This window comes from Pygocentrus nattereri, chromosome 12, assembly GCF_015220715.1.
Source record: "Pygocentrus nattereri isolate fPygNat1 chromosome 12, fPygNat1.pri, whole genome shotgun sequence".
Taxonomy (NCBI): Eukaryota; Metazoa; Chordata; class Actinopteri; order Characiformes; family Serrasalmidae; genus Pygocentrus; species Pygocentrus nattereri.
Window position 1 is genome coordinate 33124551 of NC_051222.1, and position 26622 is coordinate 33151172.

Consider the following 26622-nt stretch of genomic DNA (forward strand, 5'->3'; position numbering starts at 1 on the left):
AAAAAAGCACGGCCTAAGTCCAGCACGCTTCAGTAGGCAGCCAGTGAAAGGACGGCATTTGGCAGCTCAAGAGACGACAGCTGTGCTTGTAGGTGGTGTTTGAGGTGGGTTCTGAGGTGAGTGCACAGCTCCCTCTACTGACCAGACGTTACAGTGCTGAACTTACAACAAATGGAAAGAATAAAATGTGAAATGAACAAAACTTCCTACATTTTTAACACTGTAAAATGATGCGACTGCAGAGTGTAATAATATTAAATGCTGTATTATTGCAGTGCATCAGATGGCATACCATGTAACATGTCTTTACATGGGAATGGAATAGCTGCAGCCTTTATTTACATCAATATGAGATAAATATCAATATACATCAATATACAGATATATATAATTTCCTATTTTTTATTATTATTCTACTTTGTAGCTCTACAACTAGCCTTTGAAAAACAGATGAGCTATCATTTCTGACTTTGCATCTCCTACACTCTCAGAAATAAAGGTACCATCACTGGAGCAGGACCCCTCTTATCACTGGGGCGGTTCCTTCAAGGGTTCATCTCAGTACCTTTGGTCAGGGATCATAACTCAATCATAATCCACTGAAATGATCTGTTCTAAGCTGTACTGACTCCACACACCCCGCCTTGCCTCCAGGCTTTTATTCTACTGTTCTGCTTAAAATATTCGGTTATGAAAAGGTACAAATACCAACTTTTCACCTTTCACAACTTCTTTAAGATTCACACTCAGACCTTAAACCCACTGCTGTACCTTTTGCGGGAACATTTACATTGTTTGTGCCTTGATGAACCAAAAATGTACCTGAACCGAACCGTCATTTCTCACAGTGTAGGTGGACCAAAGAGGCAGGTGTGTTTAAGATTGAGCGGACAGTAAGTTCACTCGGTACAAGGGCAACACACAGGAACACGCCACCACCACGGCAGTGTCACTGCAGTGCTGAGAATGATCTAATACCTGCACTTTGGTGGTCGTGTGAGGGTCCTGACCTTTGAAGAATCTTAGGGATTATTATCTGTAATTACAAAACAACAAAAATGGACTGTTAGTGTAGATACAAGGTAAGAAAGTGGTCAGACCGAATACAGGCTGTATCACAGCGTTTCTCAGCCTATTTAGTGTTTTCTCTGCTCCCAGCACATCTGATCCAGCTAATCGGCTCATCACCATCCCACTATTGAGTTACCAGGACCAGGGCTGGGGAAACACTGCTATATCAGATGATACCTGTATTCATACAATGTCTTACTATCATTATCATTATTATAATTACAGATAAGATATATCTCTTTATTAATCCTTGAAGGGAGATTAGAGTGTTCCAGCAGCATATAAGCAAGACACAAGTAAGCACACAATACTATACAGTATAATTATAACTACACACTATAATATAAAGGTCACTATATTTGGATGGTGTCCTATAGATGCTCTACAGAGACGTAAATCATTAATATCTTTCTGGTGATGTTCAGCTGATTATCAACAACGTTAGGGTTAGGAGTAGATGTAGGTTTTACCTTGAGGTTAAGGTGAGGGTTAGGTTTAGGGCTTAGGGCCAGTTCCCTAACCTCCAGCCCACGACTGCCCCTGTCAGAAGAAAACCTCCTTCACTTTTGATGTAAGTCACTGGAACCAGAATTTTTTTCAAGTAATTTTGGGCCAAATACACACACACACACACACACACACACACACACACACACACACACACACACACACACACATATATATATATATATATATATATATATATATATATATATATATATATATATATATATATATATATATATATATATATATACACACATGTTCACAAATGCAGCTCTAAATATTAGTATTAGTATCTTCTATTTCAATATTGCACGTAAACAAACCTCCAGGCCAGCAAAGCCCGCCCAACCGTGCTGAGCACGCCTTTAACCAGGCCAACGCGTCCGCCACAGCGCTAAGGGGCAGCAGTGGACCTTCTCCGCCTCTCAGCGCTAATGTGCTGGAGCTCTCCGACGAGGGAAGGGGAGAACAGCTGCACTGCTGTCTTCTCGTCGTTCGGGCTTATTTTCACTTCGTTCGAGACATTAACGCCGGGACATTTAAGAGATAAAGACCTGCGGTACTTCAGCCGAGGCGAGGAGCGAAGACGCGCCGGGTCAGCAGGGTCGAGATGCCTCCTCAGTGAGAATGCCCGGAGCGGTGCTGTTCGAGTAGGTCCCGTAAAAACATGTGAGCTGGATTTACTTCTTTGTCCACGCCAGGTTTACCCTGAGGATCTCTGCTGCGCGTTTGTTGGTGTTCTGGAGGTCGTTCCTGTCCCTCACTGGTCGGACTCTGCCTTGATCCACCAGCATATCGGATCATATCCTTCACCCAGAGGAGGCTGTGAGCCGTGAGCCACCGCCACCGACAAGGCCGCTCTGCTCCAGCGCGTTCGTGGTTCCCAGCCAAGCTTCTTTGTCATGGCCAAAGTCCAGGTGCTGAACGTGGCCGTGCTGGACAACCCCAGTCCTTTCGGGAACCCTTTCCAGTTTGAAATCACGTTTGAATGCATGGAGGACTTGCCTGAAGGTGAGCTGAGCGGCCAGGCTTTTGTTTACCTTCTTCCCCCCGGTCAGTAAGTTCATCAGCTCCTTCTCGTCTGAGGGACCCGCAGCTAGCTGTCCAGCTAGCTAGCAACATTTGTTTTGATGGGTTAATACCGTCTTTTCCCCTCCAGCCTGGAGTTTTTTTCGCATTTATAGTCCTCTGACAGCTTCTGGGTTGGTGTAGAATCGCAGCACTGTAACTTACTCGGCGGTGAAAGTGACATTTATCGCATTTTCTACCTCAATTTCTGCTGTTTATGTTGTTGTTACTGTTATTTTTTGGCGCGGTTTCTAAGGGAGCCTGCGCGTCCACGCCAACGTTCTGTCTTCTGATTGGCTGAGCTGCGAAGCTGTGGGCGTGGCCGTCGCGTTTCTGGCTCCTGATTGGACCGATGTGAAGCAGCGCGTGCTTCTGGATGAGAGGGATTAAAGAAAGGGTTAAATTATTTTAATTTTGATTTGGGGTTCTGTACCCAGTCTAGACATTTTCGAAAGAGAGTTTTTCAGTTTTTTTTTTTTTTTTTTTTGGCCGTTCTATTTAGAACCACTTCTATGTATATGGTCTAAATGGTTCTTCAGCTTGAGGGAAAATGTGTTGTGTGTGTGTGTGTGTGTGTGTGTGTGTGTGTGTGTGTGTATAGAAAAAGAACTGTAAAGGGTTCTTCTGTTGTCACAAGCTTGACAACGGTACAGTAGCAGAACCCTGTTAGAACTTTATAGAACCATAGGGCACTCTCCATCAATCTGAACAGTAGTTTGACCATACGAAGAACCGTTTAAATATGAAGTGGTTCTACATAGAGCTCATGGTTCTGAATAGAACCTTTGCCTTTACTAAAGATCTTTTAGGTTTTAAATTCATTGGCCTTTTAAAACAGAGTAAAACTGCCGATGCGCCAGTTGTGAATTTTTATGCGCAAGTCTGATTGATTTGCAGCCAAATTGGCTTTTTTATTATTATTATTATTATTATTATTATTATTATTATTTCTTAATTTTAATTATTTTGTTATTTATTAACTGAAGCTCACACTGTGGTACTCCCTGTTAGCCCAGGGAGCCGCGGTTGCAGTGGAGCTAACGGGGCGCCGTAAAGACGTGACTAATTTATTCAACGTCCGTTTATGTGTTGTCTGTTTCCCGAAGCACACATCTGAACCTTTTGTGATTTATTAGTAACTGTTACAAATGAAAGCCTCTCATTTGCATTTCATAGGCAGAGAGCAGTATTTTGAAGTTGGATTAATAATAAAAAAAAAAAGTCCCTTCACATCCATTTAATGTCCCTCAGCTTCAGTAGGCCGTGCTTGAAGTTGGGTGCTCAGATCTGGATGTGTGGGAAAGAAATGGCCTCGTGAAATTTTACAACAATGTACAGCTGGTGTTTACAGTTAAAAAAAAAAACGGAGATACGAGATTTTGTCCTGATAGCGAAAAAGTCACTGAGCTTCTCGGGCTAATTCTCCAATTCCACATTCTGACGCCTCAGGCACCATTTAAGGTGGAATGGGACAGTTTGAACAAGAAGCTGGTGGACAAGAAGTGACAAGCCTCCTAAAAATCGTTTGCTGAGAAACGGTTCTAGTTTTGAGGGGAAGGTTCCTGCTGGAGATGCGAGAAAAGCAGCTGTAGCCGAGCTCAAGCTTAAAGCAGAGCAAAGGAAGTCTGAGTTTTAGTTTATATTACTTTATAATACAAGATGGTCAAATGGACATAACATGTGGCTCCCAAGGTGGTTTAATTTTTACTGAAAGGACAGGGGTTGCCGTCTCCTGGCCTGCGCCATGGAAAACCAAATTTTCCTCCCGTTTTTTATACAGAGCAGACGCTGCTGAAGTATCAGGCATGCCATAACTGGGGACCTTCTGGGCCGAAGTGCTGCAGTGATTTAGTGTTTACTCATCTAATGCTTTGAATTCAGTTCAGGAAGTTCTTGCCAGTTTTCTGAAGAGCTGATTGAAGTGTGTTTAATGAGGCAGTGACCTGAAGTCTGCAGTGTTTAGGACTGGATCCTGACACGTGGTCTATATGAAGAGCTGAAAGTCGGCCTGCTTTGAGTATTCGTTGGTGATGTCACAAAAAACAGCAAATTTGCATATCTCTGCCTGTTCAGCCCACTGCAGTTTAGCCCCACCCACTTACACTGAAGTTATAAGCAGTGTTTCAGCCCAGACTATTTGAATAAACCCCCAATACAGGACAGACAATCAGAACAGAGCTCATCTGCTTATCGTGTTTTTTTTTGTTTTTTTTTAAATTAATTAATTAATTTATTTATTTATTTATATATTTTTGGTAAACACCAGCTGCCCTATATTTCCTGATGAGTGGACCAATAGAAATGCTCCTAAAGTACTTGGATAACAGTTGTATACATTGACTTCCATTATGCTCTGCAAAAAATATCAAGTTAAATGATCTTAAGCCTAGTCAGACTAATATTTCCCATTGTGAGATGGTTGTGCACTTAAATATCCATTAAATATAAATTAAAAGACCATCTAGCTTATTTTTAGACACTTTTCATTTGTTTTCAGTAATTATGCTGAGTAAAATGATCTCACTAGGCTGGCAGGTCATTTTGCTGGTTTGCTTGCTGTGAAGCATTGCTCTTTAGTGCATGCGGTCGGTTTAGGAGCTGATCTGTTCAGGCTGATGTCGCGTGTTGTCGTGTGAACAACCAAGCAGAAAAAAATCTGATTTGGTGAGAAAATCAGATTCGGGCCACTTTTACCTGCTGTGTAAACGTAGCCTTAGTTACGACATCAAATCGAGCCAAAGTTTATTTACACAGCGTTTTTCTACAACAGGCTTTGTTGCAAAGCAACTATACAGGAAAATCCAGGTCCGAGCCCCCATGATCGTCGCCCGTGGCAAGGAAAAGCTCCCTAAAAGCAAGAGGAGGAACTTTGAGAGGAACCAAGACTCAAAAAGGGAACCCTTCCTCCTCTGGTCGACACAGGATGGCATACAGCGTTATTATAAAACATTAGAATAGAAAAACGACATCCATTCTGGCCGCTTTATTTCAGTTAGGATTTTACGGCTGGATTCAAGTCTCCCACTCTTTTGTTTGACTCTCTTGGGGGTGTGGAAATTTAAGAGTACGATGCTTTGGTCTTCTGACTTGTGATGGTGGCAGCAGATGTGCAGAGCTCTGAATAATGTATTTTCTGTAACCCGCAGCCTCCTGGGTCTTTTCTATGGCCAGATTAAAGATTTTCGTCATTAAGTAAATGAAGATCTGAGATGAGCTAAACCAAAGATAACAGGTCAGCAGCGGATGCTGAGGTCAACGTGCTCACGTTCAGGCATTTACGTTACAAAATACATTCGTAAAATACATATTTACTCACAAATACAGGCAGGTCTGTCACATTTTGCAGTCCTGTTAAAGCCTTAAATACACGTTTAACTGAACTGGACATTTCAGTTTAATGGTTAACTGAGGATCCGTGCTCTGCGCAGACTTAATCCATGTTGAATGACCTTGTGATTGCATCCGTGTTCGTCTTTGAGGCAGATTTGGAGTGGAAGATCATCTATGTGGGCTCGGCGGAGAGCGAGGAGTATGATCAGACCCTGGACTCTGTGCTGGTGGGACCCGTTCCTGCAGGCAGACACATGTTTGTGTTTCAGGTGAGGAGGAGGGTTCTGACTAATTACCAGTGGTAGACAGTAACCAAGTAAATGTAATTCATTACTGTACTTTAGTGTTTTCATGTGTCTGTACTTTACTGTATCAAGTATTTAAGTTTTTCTGTTTTGGGTGATTTTTTTTTTTTTTTTTTACTTTCACTCAAAATCAAATTCATTTCAAAATCAAATATCTTATTTTTTCCTTCACTACATTTGTGTAGTGGTTAACACCTCTGCCTTTTACACTGTAGACTGGGGTTCAATCCCCACCAGGGCAAACATCCTACACTATACCAATAAGAGTCCTTGGGCAAGACTCCTAACACTGCCTTGGCCTCCCTGTGTAAAATGACCAAATTGTAAGTCGCTCTGGATAAGAGCGTCAGCCAAATGCCATGAATGTAAATGTAAATGTAAAATGCTCACTGCCCCCTAGTGTGTGTGTGTGTGTGTTCACTAGTGTGTATGCGGTGTTTCACTTGGGTTCACGTAAATGAAAAATGAAGCTTTCAGATTTGTCTTATAAAGAATGATGAAAGGAATGTTCCTTATGAAAACGGGTAAAGAGTTTTGGAGTCTTGGAACGGCAGCTTTGCAAAAGACGAACTACTTTTATTTTGTAGGAAGAGGCAAAGACCTCACTAGGCAGCACATAAACTGAGCAGGTGGATCATACAAACCTGTCTTCATTGCTTTTCTCCACTGCACCGTCAGGCCGACGCTCCGAACACCGGGCTGATTCCTGAGAGTGATGCGGTGGGCGTGACTGTAGTGCTGATCACCTGCACCTATCGAGGACAGGAATTCATCCGCATTGGTTACTATGTCAATAACGAGTACACTGACCCTGAGCTGCGGGAGAATCCACCCATCAAACCTGCCTACTCACAGGTAAGGAAAACGAACACAACCGGAATTTACATTTGATTTGACTAAATCCCTGTTATCCAGGGATGTCCAGTTGATTGAGATCATAGCTGATTGTGGCTTTTTCCCAAGCCTTCTGGTCTGGATATCAGGCAGGCCAGTTTTACACTCAGACCCTTTTACTACAGAGCCATTGTCTTGCTGAAATAAGTAAGGCCTTCGCTGAAAAAGACGTCATCTGGATGGCTGCATATGTTGCTCTAAAATCTCTATATATCATTCAGCATTAATGGTGGTTTCTTAGATGTGCAAGTCCCATGTCATGTTTACTAAAGGATCCTTATCTCGTCACCAGTGCTGGCGTTTAAACTGTTCGCTGATGAACTTTGTGGTTCATTTGTGGATGTAGTGTCTGCTTTCACAGACGGTGGTTTTCAGGTCTCTTTTTAATGCAGTGCCACCTGAGGGCCCCAAAGATCCCAGACAGCTGATATTGTTTTTTGGTTTTGTCGCTTGCGTTCTGAGACTTCTCCAGATTCTCTGAAACTTTTAATATGATATCATGTTCTATAGATGAGGAAATCCCCACATCCTTTGCTGTTTTATGTTAAGAAACATTATTCTTCAATTGTGTGTGTAGGAGTGGGTGGGTGTTGCCCTGTGATGGAGTGGCAACCATTGTTTTTCCTGTGACCCGTCCCCCAGGAGGATAAGTGGCACAAAAAGAGTGTGTGTATGTGTGTTGCTGTACTAATGAGGACCCTCATGTCCTCACTGTGACGGGACTGTATGAATTTTTTGCTGAAGTGAGGACATTTTGCCGAGCATGTGTTGTTTTCACCACAATTACTTTTTTTTTTTTTTTAAACTAAGAAATTGCTTGGCTACTGAGCTTAGGTTTAGGCTCGTATTATTCAGCTACAGTAACTCAAAAATCAGTAGATGTCTGTGAATGTCCTCATATGTATAGCAAGACAAACGTGTGTGTGTGTGTGTGTGTGTGTGTGTGTGTGTGTGTGAGAGAGAGTGAATCCCAGCACCACTGTATAGAAGTAGAACTGAATTCTGAAGTTTGAGCTACCTGAGCTACTTGCATCTAAACATTGGCTTTTGTTGTTGATCCTCAGTTGCAGAGGAACATCCTGGCGTCGAATCCGCGCGTCACGCGCTTCCACATTAACTGGGAGATGAGCACGGACAAAATGGAGGACTCAGAGAACGTAGACCCCGCCCCCAACACCATGCTCCCGCCCAGCTGCCTGCCGGGGAAAGCCCCGCCCCTGGGGCTCATGCCGGACAATTCCATGGACTGTCTGTAGAGAATTTACACGCTGATGTGGGCTGAAAAATCCGTCAGTAGCAGTTCTCTGTGAACACTCCTCACCTGACCTTACCTCTGACCTCTAACGCTGCGAAAACTTAAATCAGCTGACATCTTAAAAATGGTTTGCCGAAAGATCCCAGTTATCCACTTACACCAAAAGTAGTCCCTCAACCAAGTCTGGTTCTTTAGTTCAGCACTGGAGCTACGAGTCTACCATTGCTAGCAAACACACAGAAGTCAGTAGTCACCCAAATCTTTCTGTAAATACATCCCCAAAACTTCTCTCAGCCCCACAAACCACATCCAGGTCTCTGTTACAGTCACACAAACCTTTCAGTGCGTTTATGGCAGGTTGAGAGGTGGAAGGTGGAAGATGAGTTTGCCTTGATACTCAGCTTTGGTGCTTTTTGGGTGGCTGTTGACTTTTTGTGTTTTGTTAGCGACAAAATTTGGACATGTCTTGGTGGATTGACTACATCTACGGTGAGTGGAAAACTGGGTCAAGTTAAAACAAAATATTTCCTTCAATGTAGTCAATATAGCTACTAATTCTCACTGTTGGGTTGGTGTAAGAATATGACCACGTTTAACCTGTTTCTAGATCGAAGTCCTTTCACTGAACTCCACTGGCAGATCACATTGCTTGTTTGTAGGAATTATAGATGCACAGCTGTCTGCCAATGGAAAGAGAATTTCACTTAACAGAATCAAGTGTTAAATACCCAGAAATAGGTTATAATGAATTGAAATATATGAAATATTGCATCACCTGTGGTTGGATCAGAAACAGGACCTCGTATCTCCACGGTGGTAATTTTACAGGAGAAGGAAAAAACATACTTTATTCTTAATGTAAGTCAATGGAACCAGTTTTTTTTTTCCAAGTCATTTTAGTTCATTTCTTTTAGTCCATTCATCATGACATTTATATACAATGTAAAGGCCAACAGGCGTTTTCAAATCATGTCCAAAACAGAAAAACGACAAAAATGGAGATACGAGGTTTTCGTCCCACAGCATGCGCGCATATATATGATCTAGCTACATTCAAGATGATTTCTGTTGACGATCTTTTTTTTTTTTGCAGCGCAGCACTTACAGGATGTCTTCATGTCCACTAGAGGGCAGCGAGGAGCCCCTACAGGAACTCTGTTCCTCTGCAGTGTTCTTTGATTCAAAGCAGCAGCTTTGGAAACAATCTACCTTCAGCAGTTTATCTCAGAGGTTTTCACAAGTAGATAAATAAACAAACTCCTCAGTTCTGCTCTTCAAGCTTCAGTCAGGCCTTCCGGGTTCAGGATTGTTTGTTTGTTTGTTTGTTGTGGTTTTCTTTTCTGTTTGATGAGCTCGTCTCGATCCTCAAGCTCGGTGTTATTTTCTCTTTTTTGTCGTGTATGAGTGACGGCTTGATTGCCGCTCTTCCTACGAAGCTTGCCGTTAATAAATTTGAATACCTGTGTTTGTAAGGCCGCTCTCTCGCTCTTATTCCTGCCCTGTTCACGCGTGACGTCCTGTCGGCTTTACTCAGGTTGCCAGGCAACGGCAGCGAGGGATGTCTTTGGTGTATTCTAGCTTTGATCCCCCACCCCTGGCCCAAAAACAAACGCTCTCATCCTTTCATTCGTCCCGTCTCTCCCTTTGCACTCGTCCTTTTTTTCTTTTCATGCTCTGTCTTTTCATCTCTGCTCCAACACGCTGGGCTAACCTGACCACGCATGACGCTTTCCCTGAAAACAGGGTGTTCCTCGTCTTCGCTGTTAAAGGGGACCGGTTCAAAGATGGACCGATGGAGAACCAGAGCATCAGAAATACACCGACTACAGTTGGATACAGAAAAAAAAGTACAAATCGTTGCTGTCGGGACAAAAACTCATCATCTGCCCTTTGGTCGGTCTGTTTGTTTATGATTGGTAAATATCTGCTGCTTTTATATTGTGTGGAAAACTCACGAGAAAGTGACCAACAGCAATGATCCACAATTACGTGGATTTATTCTTATGTTAACTTCCATTCCAAGTCACGTTTTTTTTTCTTCTCCTGAAAAGTTGCCGTCAGTACAAAACCATGTATCTCCAAAATGGTAACTTTCCAGGAGAAGGAAAAAACGTACTCTACTTTTAATGGAAGTCAATGGAACCAGACGTCTTTCCAAGTCATTTTGAGCTGTTTCATTTTGTCCGTTCATCATGAAATTTACACAGGATGTAAAGGGTGACCACAAACTTGTCAAACCCAGTACGTCACAAACTGAAAAACCCAGAAGCTTCAACGCCCAAATTTCAGGCTTTTCCATATTTAACGTTTCTATTCTTTCCCCTTTATTCCAGCTTCCATTCTTTTTAAGAGACTCAGTTTCTGAAACAATCGGCAGACACGCATCCAAAGTTCAGGCTTACAAATCGGAAGCCTTTTACTGCTGTCGGAACAAAAACCCCGTTTTTTATCATAAATTTGAAAATACATGTTGCCCTTTACATTGTGTGTAAATTTCATGGTGATTGGACCGAAAGAAACGACTTAAAGTGGCCTAGAAAAATGTCTGGTTCCACTGACTTCCATTATAAGTAAAGGAGGTTTTTTTCCTTCTCCTGTAAAGTTAGAGCTGGAGATATGAGGTTTTCTTCCGACAACAGCGATTAGCTGCTTCTCACTAAAAATTAAATTTTTTAAAATTAAATATACAGTTTTAGGATTCTGCTGTTCTTTTGTTTATCCGTTTTTTCTTTTCTCAGGAATGGCTAATCAACGTCCGCACACACTGTCGGACCCATAATCTTAGTCCTAGTAACTTTATAAAGCAGTTGTATCACACAGGCATCCAGCCTATTAAGACTCAATGACAGTAATGAATGGGTAACCGAAGGCCTGGAAGGAAACATCTGATCTTTGAAATCACTCAGAACAAAGGCTGCATTTCTAGGCTGTGTGTGAAGGGTCCTTCACTTCGGAACGGCAGCCCACCTCAGCTGCACCCTGGGCTTTGGAACGCAGCCTGTGTGCGTTTTGTGGGTTTGGAGGCCTCTGGTGGAAAGGTGGAATTGCTTGCAATGTGTGGAAGAACGTTTTGTAACGTGGGTCTTTCTTTGGACCCCTTACTCCAGCGGATGGCTCTGATAACTTAAAGAAAATTCATAAAGAACCCAGGGAACGAGGTGCTTTGGTGGGAAACGCGACTGAATTATGCTCTGCCGTCGTCGTATCTTCATCGTCGTGATGCTAACTTTGCGTTTGAGATCTAAACATCGAGGTGATCGACATGTGACAAACTCCGGACCGGACGCTTCTGACTTCACATTTCAGCCTGTTTGTTCCTCCTGACTCTGCAATGCTGCTACTTTTAAATTTAGCCAAAAAAACTTACATAGTGCAGCTTTAAGTGGAATTAAATAACTAATGACAGTTACATGTTGATACATAACGCAGTTACAGAACTTGCGTTTGGTATTCTATATGGAGTTTGAGTTCTTTTGAGTCTTAATTTGAATTTGAAACTTAAAATATCTCCTAATTACAAGCTCCAAGGTTGTGGAATGGTGTTTTGTTGATTTTTCTGAGTTAAAACAAGTCGACACGTCCTCCACAGAGAAATTTTACCACACAATTTCTGTTTTTCTGCTGGGGTTAATGTAGCGGTAAGTGCTTTAACTTTTGCCCAGGCCACATTTGATGTTTTTCCACTATTGAACCGAGCGGATGAAGAGTAAACGTGTGCCGAAACGTGAGGAATTGTGCTCCAGGTGGGCGGAGATGTGTAACTTCTCACTTCAACACAGATCAACGCGTCATTTTTGTCCTGAGAGTGCTTAAACTTTTGCACACCACTATATCGTTATATGAATAGGAGAAGTATTAATATGACATCAACAGTTCAACCAACACACATAAGCAGAAGTCGTAATAATAATGTATCCGTTCACTGAGCTGGTCTGTTGAACTCGGTATGGATAGTGTTTGTAATAAAACAATGAAATGCTATTTTAACTAGACAATAGATTTGAGCCTAAAATATATTTTTTTCTTTTTTATTCCCTCTCAAATATTTATTATTGAATTATTAAAAGTATTTTAAGCTGTTTGGGTCTGAATTGCTGTTGGGTAGAGATGTAAAAAATATTACGCAGTTTCAAACAAATTTAAGCCTTAAAATTTGTAAATAGTTAAAATTAAAAAAATATAAATATGCCATAAATCTTGTGATCTACTTCAAATATAATTTACTTATTATTATTATTATTATTATTATTATTATTATTTCATAGTTCGTTTACTCTTTTCGACTGCGCCTTGACCGACCAATCGCGTGGCTCCGTACCTGTGTCAGCGCCCAATCGTTGCGCGCCGTTCACCGTTCGGACGCTGGAGTCGACCAATGGCGTGCGCCGGTGGGCGGGGCTCGAGGCGAAGCTGCGCTTGTGGTGCCGCCTTGTTATTTTCACGCTCCGTTTGCGCAGAGGCTCGATCCGCGCCGGGCGGGGAGATCAGGCTGAGCCCCGCAGAGCCGCGGAGGTTGTGGCGGCTTTAACCGGAGCGTGACGACAGGCATCCGGCTAGAAGGGAGCGGTGCGAGGGCCCCGGGGGTGGGGGGGGGCCCACAGCGGGTCTTGCAGAGGGGCTCAGGCCGGCTGAAGAGCCTCTGAGCCCGGCCTGATGCAGATGCAGACGGGGGGTCGGCCTCGGCTCTAACGCGAACCTCCACATCCTCCATCACGACCGGCTTTCTGAGCGCTCCTCGCAGCTGTATCGCGTCGACGGAGGGTGGAAAGGAGGAGAGCAGCATCGAGACCTTCCTCCCGCAGCTGCTGCACCCAGAGTCATGGGCAACACGCCGGCTGCCAAGCGAGGAAACGAGATGGAAAGCGGTGGGTGGCTCTGTCCATCTCTTGGTCATTTCTGCTGTTCCTTTCTTCATGTTGATCCATTGATCTCCACTGTGATTACCAGGAGAGCCTCATCAGCACCCCCATCATCACAGTGCATCAGCCCGGTGTGAGCTGAAACGACTCAGCTGGGTTCTGATTCATTGTAGGCCACTTTCCTGGAAACGGATTAAGCCTAGTTTTGGACTAACGTGCAATGCCAGTGGTGATTCTCTGTTGGAGATCCTGGAATTAGGCTGGTCTGGATTCATAATCGGCCACTTTCTGAGGCATGAATGAAGCCTAGGCTTAGGTTTAGTTGCAGCACCAGTGGTGATTGACCACTGAACCCATTGTACACCCTATTTGGCCTTTGAGCCATAGCAGTAAATCAGGATGCTGGTCACAGCTTACAGTGCTGTTTGGTCAAGGACTCGGCTAGTTTGGTTTCATAATAATGGGCAGAGAGCCTAGTGGGGTGCATATAGTGTGACGCTACAGATGGTGGATCAACCCAGTTCAGGTTTAAACGGCAGCCTGGTTCAGATTCCTAACAGGCTTCCTTGTTGGACATAGGTGGAGCCTAGGCTTGGTCTTAGTCATGGTAATGGTGAATCACCATTGGAAATGCTACTGGTTTGGGATTAAGCCAGTCTGGATTCATAACAGGTCAGTTTCTGAGGCATGGAAGAGGCATGGGTTGCAATGCTAGTGGTGTTTGAGCTCAGAACATCATATTTGGCTTTTGGCAGCAGTTAACCAGGATGCTACATTCACCACTTCACCACTAAAGGGCCATTTTGGTCTAGGATAATGAGCCAGGGAAATAAGCCACAAATGAGAGATCACCCAGTTTAAAATGACACACTTTGGTTCTGATTCATAATACGCTACTTTGGTCTTCTTAGCAACGGCAACGGCGAATCACGGTTGGAAATGCTTATTGGTCTAGGACTGGGCAAGTCTGGATCCATAATAGGCCAGTTTCTCAGGCATGGATAGAACCTAGGCTTGGGCTCAATCCCAGTACTAATGAAGAGTCACCATTGGAGATGCTATTTTAATCTAGGTCTATGCCAGTGTAGTATCGTAATAGGCCAGTTTCACAGACATAGATTAAGCCAGTCACTTTAGGTTGTGCCACTTCCAATACTGATTGACCATTGAATGTTCTTTTTCGTCTTTTTGTAAAGAGCCAGAGCAATAAGCTGGGGCGGCTAAGGTACTGGCCTCAGCAGCTGCATTGACTCCATTTCGCCTTTACATTATATAGTCTGGTTCTGATTTGTGAGGCCAATTTCTAGGACATGGATGAAGCCTAGATGCAATCTTAGGCTGTGTTCGCATTTACAAGCCTCATTGCTCAAAAATCAGATTTTTTTTGCTCAGATCTGATCTCTCTGACACGACCGTTCACACTCGTTTAGGTAAGTGATTCAAATCCGTCATTAATGTGATGAACCGGCGTCCTGAATTGACCCTCATGAGCTCCTCCTGCTCAGTAACGTCACGTGACTGAATCACTGCATCATCAGCACAAACTAACGAGCAGAACGAGCTTCGCTGAGAAGATCATCAACTCTGATCAGCTCTCAGCTTCATTATTAGAGCAGTGCGATGATGAAAAAGGTAAGATGTGTTTTGTTCAGCGCTGTTGTCATGGTAACGCTGAATAATAGCGCAGCGCGGGGGGGAGAAAAAAAACACATGAATTCCCATCCGAGCGTCTCATAAAGTTTGCATGGCCACAAATCGGATATGTATCCCATCTAGGACCACATATGAAAGTGGCTCAGGTCGGATTTGAAAAGATCAGATTTACGTGTCCACACAGTCCTGAAAACATCAGATCTGAGTCATATTAGGGCAAAAAATCGGACTTGTGCCACTTCAGCCTGGTAATGTGAACATAGCCTCAGTGTGCGAAAGCAACGGTGGTTCACGGTTGGAAATCCTTTTTGGTTTGGGATTAGGCCAGTCTGGATTCTGAACTGGCCAGTTTCTCAGGCATGCATGGAACCTAGGCTTGGGTTTACTTGCAATACCAGAGTTTTCATATGATCCATGCTTTTTTTGCTATCTTTCGTTGTATTCGTCTCAACTCGTCTGATGTAAACGCACCCGGTTTACATCTATGTTTATTGTGACTGCTAACAACTCTGGAAAATAATTGCAATTGCATGATTATGTAATCATTTGGACAGGCCTTTCCGGTTTTAGAGGTATGGATGTCTTGGACTAAGATTTCCAATATTGTTTGACCATTTAGTCAATACTAGTCAATACTAGTGGTGATTGACAATTCAGTGCTCTTTTTGGCTATTTTAGAAATGAGCCAGAGCAGTAAGACTGGGGTTTAACTAGTGGCCACAAATGCTATATTGACCCAGTTTCACCTTAAAGGACTCGGCCTGGTTCTGATTAGTAACAGGCCACTTTCTCAGACGTGGATGAAGCCTAGTATTGGACTAAATTGCAGTGCCAAAGGTGATTCACCATTGAAAAGCCTTTTAATGTAGACTTTAACTGGTCTGAATTCATAATAGGCCACTTTCTCAGGCCTGGATGGAACCTAGGCCTGGACTTACCAGCAGTATCAGTGGGTGTTCACTGCTGAAAACGTTTCTCAGCTTAAAGGACACAGCCTGGTTCTGATTCATAAATAGGCCAGTTTCTCAGGCATAGATAAACCCTAGGCATGGATTCAATTGCAGTGCAGTTGTGATTGACCATTGAACATCCTTTTGGACTTAGCTCTAAGCCAGTGGGTTGCCAAGTGGACTGCAGATAGTGTAAAAGAAGTGCAAAAAAATGTATATTTTCTTAAGTCGATTTGTCATAGTTTTCTGGAAGAGCTAAGTCACCCACATGGAAAAAAAGGGATTGCCTTAAGGCTGATCATTTTGAGCTACAGTAAGTAATAACCAGTAGCTAAAAGTAAGTGATGTAATAATAAATGTAGATTAATGTTACAGCTCCTCAGACTGCATCATTTCACTGGTTCAATGATTTAATGTGCTTGTTCACAGGACGAGGTCTGTCTGAACGGGTTTCCGGGATGAGCGGACGGCATTTTCTCATTTGAAATGTGGACAGAAGGAGTTGTTATTTAAGTTAATTAAACAGTTGTATTTAATATTCCAGTGACTAATGTAACATGATGAGCTTTAATGTTGTTTGTAGGGCTATTATTGCCATATAACTTTTCCTCAATAGATTTTTGATATAATACTCCATTCTCACACTTCCATGTCCTATTGAAAGCCCTGGTGGTGTTTCCTACTGCAAGGAAAGTGAAACTCCTCTGCTGTAGCCAGGAGAGGGCATACTTCTGAGTACTTCTGGGCAACAAGTGAAGTGAGTCGCCAAATATACTTTAACAACATCTGAAGCATGGAGTTATATATTCCCCGTTTGAGTGGAGTGACCGGCGACCTGTTTTACTGTGACCAAGAGTGAGTGACGAGATCAGTGGTGTTACTGTACTGGCCTAGAGTGAACTCACCTCTTTCCTAGCATCCTAACAAGCTTTACCAGTGTTAACTGTTCATACAAAGTTGAAATTGAACAGTTTAGCTCTGTTGTTGTCCACTAGCGTTTATGACGGGATAGCCGAGCGCTCGTCACCAGACAGCTAAAAATAATCTTTTCTTTCTTAAATGATGGCTTTTACAAAAAATGGCGGCTGTGCTTTTCCAGCTGATAAAAACAGCTAATCAGAAACTTTCTCCCACTGTCCCAAGCCAGATTTGTGAAATGTTCCACTTTTTGGCAAGTGTTTGTCCTGTTTGCCTCAGGGAGGTGGGAATCAGCCTTCAAACCTGAAAGAAAGTATGATTTGACATTTTTCGTGATATGTATCAATATCGAATTATATGAATTGTCTTTATCACCCAGCTCTAGTTGTTTGTAAGACGAACATAAACTCATTCTGATAAGTCACTTGGAGTGTGAGCTGCACATCCTCAGGTAGGGCTTTGGTATGTCAGAACAGCAGCAAGAAGGAAAAGGTACCATTTACTGACCGTCCTGCTGCTTCAGCATGTTTAGTCGAGGGTAGCGTTGTGCTTCTGTCAGTCAGACTTGCATATGTTGTGTGGCTACTTTATTCTTCATTTAAATAAATACTCCCAGATTGTACTTTTTAACCTACATCCATAATCGTTCTTTGTCTTTCACTATCTGCTCACGTATGTACAGCACTATGAGTGGATTGCTGCCCTCTTCAGGTCAAGTCATGAACTCGCTCCATATCGAAAAAACTGTCGCTGTTAATGTTGAGTAATTGTTTCAGCCCTGTTGTGTGCCACAGCAAAAGCTCAATCAACCCAGTTTCAAGTTAAAGGACACAGATTCTTCTCTGACATACATCAGGCCTAGGCTCGCAGGCTTAGGCTAGTCTGGGCACAGTCAACCAGAGAATACTACTAAATACTAATGATGATGTTTCATTGTCAGGGTCATTAGATGTCTGTTGGGGCAGCTGTGGCTAAGGTGGTGAATGGCTATAGGACACATGTACGCTGTGCTCTGGCTGTGGAGTGCAGGTTTGCATTTGAAAATTGTTCTGGAAGCAAGGAGTGTTTGTTGCCGGGAAAACAAAACCTTGTATCTTGGAAATGAGAACTTCTCTGGAGAAGGAAACCCTGCATTTAGAGAAAGTGTGAATAGGAAATTAGAGAATATTTTCCTGACATATTTGTGAGGGAAGATAGGTCAGTGTTTTTCCTCCGTGATAGGTATACGTGAGCCCCATTATATCTAGTGTAAAGCTAACATCGCATTCCACCATTAGAACGTCATACCAGCAGTGAACATGGTGGTGGTAGCGTGATGGTTCTGCAGGACCTGGACGACTTGTCATAACTGTTGGAACCACAAATTCTGCTCTCTGTCAGAAAATCCTGAAGGAGAATGTCCATCTGCCAGTTTGTGCTCAAGCACAGTTGGGTTATCCAGCAGGACAGTGGCTGTGTTTACATGCAAAGATTTTTGCCAATACGGTTGAATACATTCAGATTAAGATTAAGAGTGAGGTGTTTATTTGTACTCTGTTCAACAATCTGTTGGAAAATCTTTGTTTACATGTGCACTACAAGTAATCTGATGCAAAATGACGTGCATGAGTGGAGAACCACTTAAAGGAAACCTTACCATGACCGTGAACATCACGTGAGGTCCGGTCAGAGTGAGATGAGTTGAGCTGGAGTTTTTAATTACTTCAAATTAATGTCAGACTTATGAAAACATCCTTTGCATGTCCTTATTAAAGAAGGCCAATAGGAAGACATCGTGTTCTGAGACACATAAGCTGGACGTCCATCTCACCATTGTCTTAAGATCAGTGCATAAACTTTGTCTCCTCTGCAGACCAGTTTCTGCTTCGCCATGTTGAATGCTATAAACTTTCACTTTGATGTGACACACATGCAGAGTGGACTTAAACTTTCCGATAGGGAATGTAATCAGATACAGGTGTTTACATGGATATTATTCTTCTATTTAACGGATTATTTACAGGGTTACCCACCTCATTCAGTCGGATATAAAATGGATTTCGAATGGCCTCAATGTGACTAGTCTGTTCCAGTTGAGGAAGCTGTGAGGTATTGGAGAGCGGGAGAACACTATCTTTCCAGGCTAGCTGTTTTTAGCAGCTGGGTAACTTGAAGCAGCTCTGTCACTCGCACAACACGGCGAATTGACGAAACTGTAGATCAAACCCAACACAAAAGCACTGCTTTCAGTTTAAACATTTTAAAAGGAGGACTCTGTTTGTCTGGTGTTGATACATTGCGCTTCAGCCCTTAAACTACTGTGATAGAACAGAGAAACCCAGTCGTCTGCTAGCTGGTGCCTGAATACCGTGATATGCTCTAACATGGATGTGATAGGTGTGATGGCAATGTGGCAAAGGTCTAATCCATCACTGACCTACCGTCTTAAATGTAATCTTGCTTAAATTGTGACTATTACAAAAACAGCGGCTTTTCCAGCTGATAAAAACAGCTCACCGGAAACTTTCTCTCACTGGCCCATGACAGATCTGTGAAATACTCCACTGTTTGGTGAGTGTTTGTCGCTGTTAAAACAGCGATTAACCACCCAGGAGCAAAAATTCAGCCTTCAAACGTGAAATAAATAATAATTTGACATTTATTATGATATGTATTGATATCGAATGATATATTTTTTAATCGCCCAGCTCTAGTAACCACTTAATTACACAGTTAATTACACAGTTATTCATAACATAAAATGACATTCTATATCAGCACATTTGTGTCTGCACTTCTGACGTTTTATGTTTGTTTTGATATCAAAAATCAAGGAAAATGTAAAGATGCTCCCATAAAACAAGATGCAATAATAACTTTTCATCAAATTCAAATCATAATAAAATATCTCCTCTTCTACTTAAATGCCCAAATGTGGTAGAGGAGTGACGTTTACAGCTCTTTCCACACAATTTCTCCACTTTTTCAATGGCCTACGAGCAAGAAAATAATTCGAATAAAATGACACTGTTTTTATTTGTAGCTGCTTACTCTCTACCTGCCTCTCTCCACAGTCAAAGAGTTCTTGGCCCTCGCCAGGGAAGACTTCCTCAGGAAATGGGAGAATCCTGCACAGGTGAGAGTCACAGGAAAGACCGACTCTATTTAACCTGCCCTACTCTCTTCATAACGTGGTCTCTTAGTGTTATTGTTGCATTTATTTTAATGTGGAATAGGCGTGTAGCAATAAATGAAGCTCATGGTTGCATTTGATTTACTATTCTGGGTTCACAGTTTGATATTTCATGGTATTTGGAACACAATTCATGTAAAGAAAAAGGACTTATTGTCTGTCTAACCCTAACCCTAACCCTAACCCTACCAACAGTGCTGTTGACTGGGGCTGATTGTTTGCCAGCATTGATGTTCAAACACTGCAGCCGCACTAGATTCCATGATTAATCTAATGTCACATCTACTTTGTGCATCGTTAATGCGTTATTACATCGATCAGTCATAACATTATGACCACCTCCTTGTTTGTAGTTCTACAGTTACAGACTGTAGTCCATCTGTTTCTCTGATACTTTGTTACCCTGTTCTTCAGTAGTCAGGACTCTCATGGACCCTCACAGAGCAGGTACTATTTGGGTGGTGGATCATTCTCAGCACTGCAGTAACACTGATGTGGTGGTGGTGTGTTAGTGTGGGTTGTGCTGGCATGAGTGGATCAGACACGGCAGTGCTGCTGGAGTATTTAAAGACCTGAGCTGGACTGAGAATAGTCCACCAACCAAAATGTTCAGTCAACGGCATCCTGTGGGCAAGGTGGGCTGACAAGATAGAAGTGTCTAATAGAGTGGTCAGTGAGTGGACACAGTGTTTAAAAACTCCAGCAGCACTGCTGAGTCTGATCCACCCAAATAATTTATGGTAGTAAATCATTTCTAGAGGTTACAGAATAATTTATAGTAGCTATTGTATAATTTATAATAGAAACAAAATAATTTAATAAGTTATGGAATAAATTGTAGTGGAAACTGGATCATTTAGAATAGTTACTAAATAGTTTAGTGTAGTTATTGAAGTCTTAAGGTTATTAACTGAGTAATAACTATATAATATGGGACTAAACCTCAGGAGTGTGAGATTAGTACATCACATGTGAATTTCTGGTCTGTCCTGGTAAAAATGAAGTCACTGCCCACTGCTGAAGTCATGAAGCGGTGGTCTGAAACAGATTCTTACATTAGTGTGTCATCATTTCTCTGGACGTGTGTGTGTCCTCACTCAGAGCACAGCATCTCTGGACCAGTTCGACTTGCTGAAGACTCTGGGCACGGGCTCATTTGGCCGAGTGATGCTCGTCAGACACCGAGAGAACGGCCAGCACTACGCCATGAAGATCCTCAACAAGCAGAAGGTACTGATGACACCTGGGAGACACTCTGGCATCTAGTGCTGCTTTCTTCCTTTTAAAGGAGCCCACTTTTTAAAAATAAGATGAGGAAATACATTGTACAATGTTACAAAACAGACCATAAAAATTACATGTTGTTCGCTCCCGGCCTGTACAGTCCAAATATGGACAAGCAAATTTGAATTGATTGTTTTTGTGATGTCACAAAAACCTACATACTTATGTACACTTACCTTCCTCTTCCGGCCACAACTGGTCAGCTCTGCCTATTCACAGTGAAGTTCTAAGGAGTGTTTCAGCCTGGTATAGAGGCCTCAGTATACTTCTCAAGGGCTTTGCGAGGCTAAGAAGCGCCTTCGAGAGCTTACAACCTCACATACTTTCTACGTTCAGAATACTGCCACCATTTAACATGGAGAGGAAAAAATCGAACAAGAAGCTGGTGAATACGAGCTTCAGAAGACAACTTCAGTCTCATCCTCTTGTGAACCTAAATATAAGATAGCACCAAAACATACAGGCTTCATACTCGTTCGTACTACCGAATAGCAGACTCAACATTGTCATTTTATGTGGATTGCCAGAAAATTTGTGATACATTTGCATTGGTCTAACATTATATTTTAAGCTTTAGGCTAAAAGAAACGTTGGTTTGAACACATACTGTTATGGGACGGTTATGGACCCAAATGTAAAAATCTGTGAGAAAGAGTGTTAAATAAATGTATTGAGGCAAAGGAGTGGGAATTTGGCACACGGTTGAGGTGACCCAGAGCCAGACTCCTGGTTCATGGTTGGGATAAAGCTGGAGTTACCACTGCGCCACCGGGAAGCACAGGCGGCAATGGGGAAAACACCTTGAGGGACAGGAAATAAAAAGGCGGGAAAAAGGCAAACAAAGGAAACGCTGAAAGCAGCGTGGTCAAACAAAGGCTGGTCTAGAAACGTGAAATAAAATGACTTCCTCTGTGATTATGAGGGGGAGGCAGGCTTTATGTTTCACTTGTTTGCTCTTAGTGGAGAAAACACCTTTTGTGTGGCTTGGAGCCGTTTGTAGCTCAGGCCTTCTAGTGTTTTTTAACCATTATGGGACAATTACGCTCTTTTGGTTTTTTTTCCAGCTCTCTTTCCTTTTCTTTTTGTTTTTGCTTTTGTTTTTCTTTTCTTTCTCTCTTCTTTTCATTTTGTTTAAATACCCACGTGGGCTGCATACCGTACCAGTCCCCCTCTACAAAGGCGTGACAAAGGGCTGCTGTTTGCCACAGCCTTAAGTAGAGGAGTCCACAGGTTTGTGTGGTTGGGCCTAATCAGACCAAGGGCTTCTGGGAGTTGGGAGTTCCCTGAAATTATGACACCTTGTCTCCATCACCCTCTGCTGGCGGCCGGTGGCTCAGGCCGGGCCCTTACACATAGAGAGAGTCACAGGGTAAATATTACACAAATATGTATAGCTCACATAGAGCTCAATTACCTTATAATATGGGGAGCTTCATGTGCACACTTGTACATGTACAGGAGTAAAACGTTACCTTAAGCAGACTTAAACTGAGCATAATATTAAGCTTTAGGCTAAAACACACTACAGTTTTTGAACATATCGCTGCTAAAAAACCAATAGAAACCATTAAGCATTTCTTTGGGTTTCTGATGGTTTTGTGATGTGTTTTGGCTTGTGGTTTAACACGGGTACCATATTGCACATGGACACATCATTAAATTAAATATTATGTTTATTAGCTAAATTTAGTATCATGAGCAAAAATGCCACAGAGCTTGTTCTGATTTGACTTAAGTGATGAAATCATGTATCATTATATATAATGGAGGAGGATCTAACAGAACTCATGTAGGTTTTCAATCGTTTATAGGATTTTCTATTGTTTTAATAAAAAGCAGTGGTCCCATGTGACCAACAGTAATTAAAATGTTAAATCAACCCATTACCATTCCAGGTTTATCTCATACAAAGTCATATTATTCAGTGATTACAGGGACTTCAATGCAAACTAATGGAGCTATTCTTAGGTTATTGACTTGTGTAATAAAACTTTAGGCCCACCAGCAGGCCTGAGGTGAATTCCACTAATTTTTTCAAAATGTCTACATAATTCAAAGCTTGACAGAGTCATTCAGGGTGGTTTGGTGTGAAATGATTCATTGTAGAGAAACTTACACACTCAAATTTCTTTACATTGGTGGTGATAGGAACCAGGGGTCACCATGACTACAACGCAAATATATATAGCAAATTTTATTTACTATCCAAAACCACCAATGCTATTTTTTATATATTTTTTGTGTTTTCACGAGTAACTATAGTCTGATATTGCGTATTTTTTAAAATATCCTACCCTGATTAAAAATTCTTTGAAATTTTGTGAAAATTTTTATGAGGTCGTGGTTTGAAGAGCATAAAGTCTGTTTGTAAACCACATTCAGAGTTGCTAGCTGATTGCCTTGTGACCCAACATTATGATGTAGCCTCTGTTAAAGGATTCATATCCCACATTTTTATCTTATTTTTCTCCTTGTGGTCCACTTATAATATTTGTGTGTTTTTCTGTACCAAAAACGGTCATTCATTTTTACATGACCATTGTCCAGCCTCTATTTACCCCTCAGAACTAAACAGGCTGTTATTATTACTGTGCCTTCAAAACCAATACGTGTACGTTTTGCTGTACTCCGATTGGCTGCCCTGTAATGTGACTCATTCAGAAAGCAGGACTGAAACACTCCTTATAACTTCACTGCGAGTAGGTGGAGTTTAACTGCTATAGGCTGAATAGGCCGATCTCTGTACACAGGTTCATTTTTGGTGACGTCACAACAACAGTGGACTTTAAACAGGCTGTTTAATTTCCATAAATGGACTGTATGTACTGGGTGCTTTCACAGAGTTTGCAAACGACATCAAACTCATATATTTTAGAACATTGACGGGGACCAAGTAGGTATTGAAAAACCTATAACTGGGCAGATAAGGCTTTTAAAAGTGACGTTTTTCAGGGCCTTTGTAAAGTAAATGAATGTAAAATGTACAGTTTGGCTGTGAAAAGATAAGGAATGAGTTCTGTTTTTGGCTTTCCAAAGAGGATTTATGCTGTATTTGGTTCCTGGGGCTCATAACTCTTGGCAGTTATAAAAGCAGGAGCTGTTTTGCATAGAACCCGCAGCCTTATGGATTTGCATGAAGTGAACCGTTGAAGCAGTAAACACAGATGACTCTTCCGATTAGATGTGTTTATGTTAATTATGCATTGCAGTGGCTGTGGTGCATTGTGGGGCCCACATGCATATGCCCATCCTGAATGGAAGGGTGCAGTCATACAGGAGATGGGAATTAATTTCACCTCCGCAATCTAAACCATCCATGCAGTAAAACACCACATACACACTAGTGAAGACACACACTAGGCGGCAGTGAGCACACTTGCCCGGAGTGGTGGGCAGGCCTATCCGCAGTTAGGTGCCTTGATCAAGGGCACCTCAGTCACGTACTGTCGGCTCAGGGGATTGAACTGGCGACCCAGGCTTTGTGTGTGTATGTGGCAGTATATGCCATTTTTTTGGAGATTTTAACATGAAAATTGAGGGTTCTGGTGTACTTTGAGAATAAAATGAATGAATAGAAGTGATTGTTTTAGAATAATTAACAACAATATCAGTTCAAGTTACGTAAAAATGTCCCTGTTTTCCTGGTATTTAGATCTATTTGTTTAAAACTTATCGCTTACCATACCACATGTGGAAAATTTGGTAAGCACTCTTCTTGACCATCTCTCTAACTTTTAATATAAATAGTGGCTATTCTGAGTTTCCAAAATTGGAGTACAAAAATGTTTAAATGATAAAGAGAAAACCCCAAAACTGCCCCCATCAGATAAACAGCACTTAAAGCTTTCCTCTTTGAGAGAGAGGAGAACATCAAGCTGCTTCAGATCTGAAAACATCCACAGGTGTTTCTGTCAATTCTTCCACTGTGAGAAGACCACTAAGCGCTGTGGGTCTGAAAGGAGGTGTAGCTGAACAAGAAGAACCTCACTGAGGAGACGGACACATCAAACAAAGAAGCTGGACAATGGACTGACCACCCCAGAGTCCAGACCTCAGCACCACTGAATGGGTTTGATTACTTCAATAAATGATCAACCAGCTTCTAAGACTGAATTTTGGAGGTGTGGAAAAACATCCCTGCAGATTTCTTTGAAAATGGATTCTTTGCTGTTTCGACTAGGGTGGTCTCTGACTTTTGCACAGGTTTTGTCTATTTTTCTAACCATTTCTCTGTCTCTCTCTCTCGTAGGTGGTTAAACTGAAGCAGATAGAGCACACTCTGAATGAGAAGAGGATTCTACAGGCTGTCAGTTTTCCGTTCCTCGTGCAGTTGGAATTCTCATTCAAGGTTTGTATGTTTGTGTGTTTAATACAAAGACTTTAATGTGAGTGAATGACGTGATGAACATGGTGATGTGAAGGGTGTGTCTGTATGTTGTAGGATAACAGTAATCTGTACATGGTGATGGAATATGTTCAGGGAGGAGAGATGTTCTCACACCTGCGTAGAATCGGCAGGTTCAGGTGAGTTTTTACACACTCAGATCATTTTGTGTTTGGCTTCAGATTAATTCCAAAATCCGAATGCCTGAAAAGTTTCCTCCTTATAGCATTTCATATTTAAAGGAATGATTTGGAAAAAAATCATCGAGAAAGCAGTGATTAGAAAATCCAGTTTGACCTATATTTATACAAAAATAATGTAATGGACAAGGTAGTTTGTGTTTTGTCTTATCAGCTTTATTGGTTTTGTAAGTAAATGCTCATTGTGAAATTTCATTGATGGAACATGTTCCAAAAAGTTGAAACAAGGGCATTTTAAGACTAGGCACATTTTAAATGTGAAGAAAACATTTTAAAAGATACAATAATGTTCATAAGTTTAAACATTAAATATCATGTTTTTGTACAGTTTTCAGTTTAATTCAGACCAAACAGAATATAATAATCACTGCTTCCTGTTTTTATTAGCATTTCACATAGTGTTTCAACTTATTTAAAACTGGTTTGTGCAATAAATAATATTATCTGTTGTTAATAGTAAACAAAACAATGAATTCTTCCACTAAGAACAATCCACTGCACTTAAATGTGGCTGGGCGGGGTTGAACAGCTTTTGGCTGACTGTATGTAATACATAATTCAAAAGTCAAACATTAAGAACAGGCTACTTAGCTTTTATGGCACAATTTGAAACTTTTAATAGTGTTTATGCATTGCATTCAGTTTTCCATAATATGGAAGTCTTCATGATACATTCTGAAAAAATGTGACCTGTAAAAACACTGTTCTCTGTTTTTTTTAGTGAACCTCACGCCCGCTTTTATGCATCTCAGATAGTGCTAACGTTTGAGTA

At 41.8% G+C, this 26622-nt stretch overlaps 2 protein-coding genes across 4 annotated transcripts in view; both read left to right on the forward strand.

The window, feature by feature from the left end:
* Positions 1-1977: 1977 nt before the first annotated feature.
* On the forward strand, positions 1978-9902 carry asf1bb (anti-silencing function 1Bb histone chaperone). 3 transcript variants are annotated; one of them, XM_017722170.2, is made up of 5 exons: positions 1978-2589; positions 6130-6245; positions 6960-7136; positions 8240-8464; positions 9524-9902. In XM_017722170.2, exons 1-4 carry the CDS (start codon positions 2481-2483, stop codon positions 8429-8431), a joined length of 594 nt encoding a protein of 197 aa, XP_017577659.1. In that variant the 5' UTR covers positions 1978-2480; the 3' UTR covers positions 8432-8464; positions 9524-9902. The 3 variants fall into 3 exon arrangements, with proteins under 3 accessions (XP_017577659.1, XP_017577660.1, XP_037399741.1); XM_017722171.2 differs by having other exon boundaries at positions 9529-9902; XM_037543844.1 differs by having other exon boundaries at positions 1979-2589; positions 8240-9902.
* Positions 9903-12812: 2910 nt separating this feature from the next.
* prkacab (protein kinase, cAMP-dependent, catalytic, alpha, genome duplicate b) overlaps positions 12813-26622 on the forward strand; it is a 23661-nt gene continuing 9851 nt past the window's right edge. Inside the window, exons 1-6 of the mRNA XM_017722169.2 lie at positions 12813-13295; positions 19864-19925; positions 21084-21212; positions 25516-25614; positions 25708-25790; positions 26572-26622. The exon at positions 26572-26622 is cut by the window's right edge and continues 76 nt beyond it. Of these exons, the coding sequence (XP_017577658.2) occupies positions 13250-13295; positions 19864-19925; positions 21084-21212; positions 25516-25614; positions 25708-25790; positions 26572-26622 (470 nt within the window). The 5' untranslated portion in view covers positions 12813-13249. The remainder of the gene's footprint in view (positions 13296-19863; positions 19926-21083; positions 21213-25515; positions 25615-25707; positions 25791-26571) is intronic.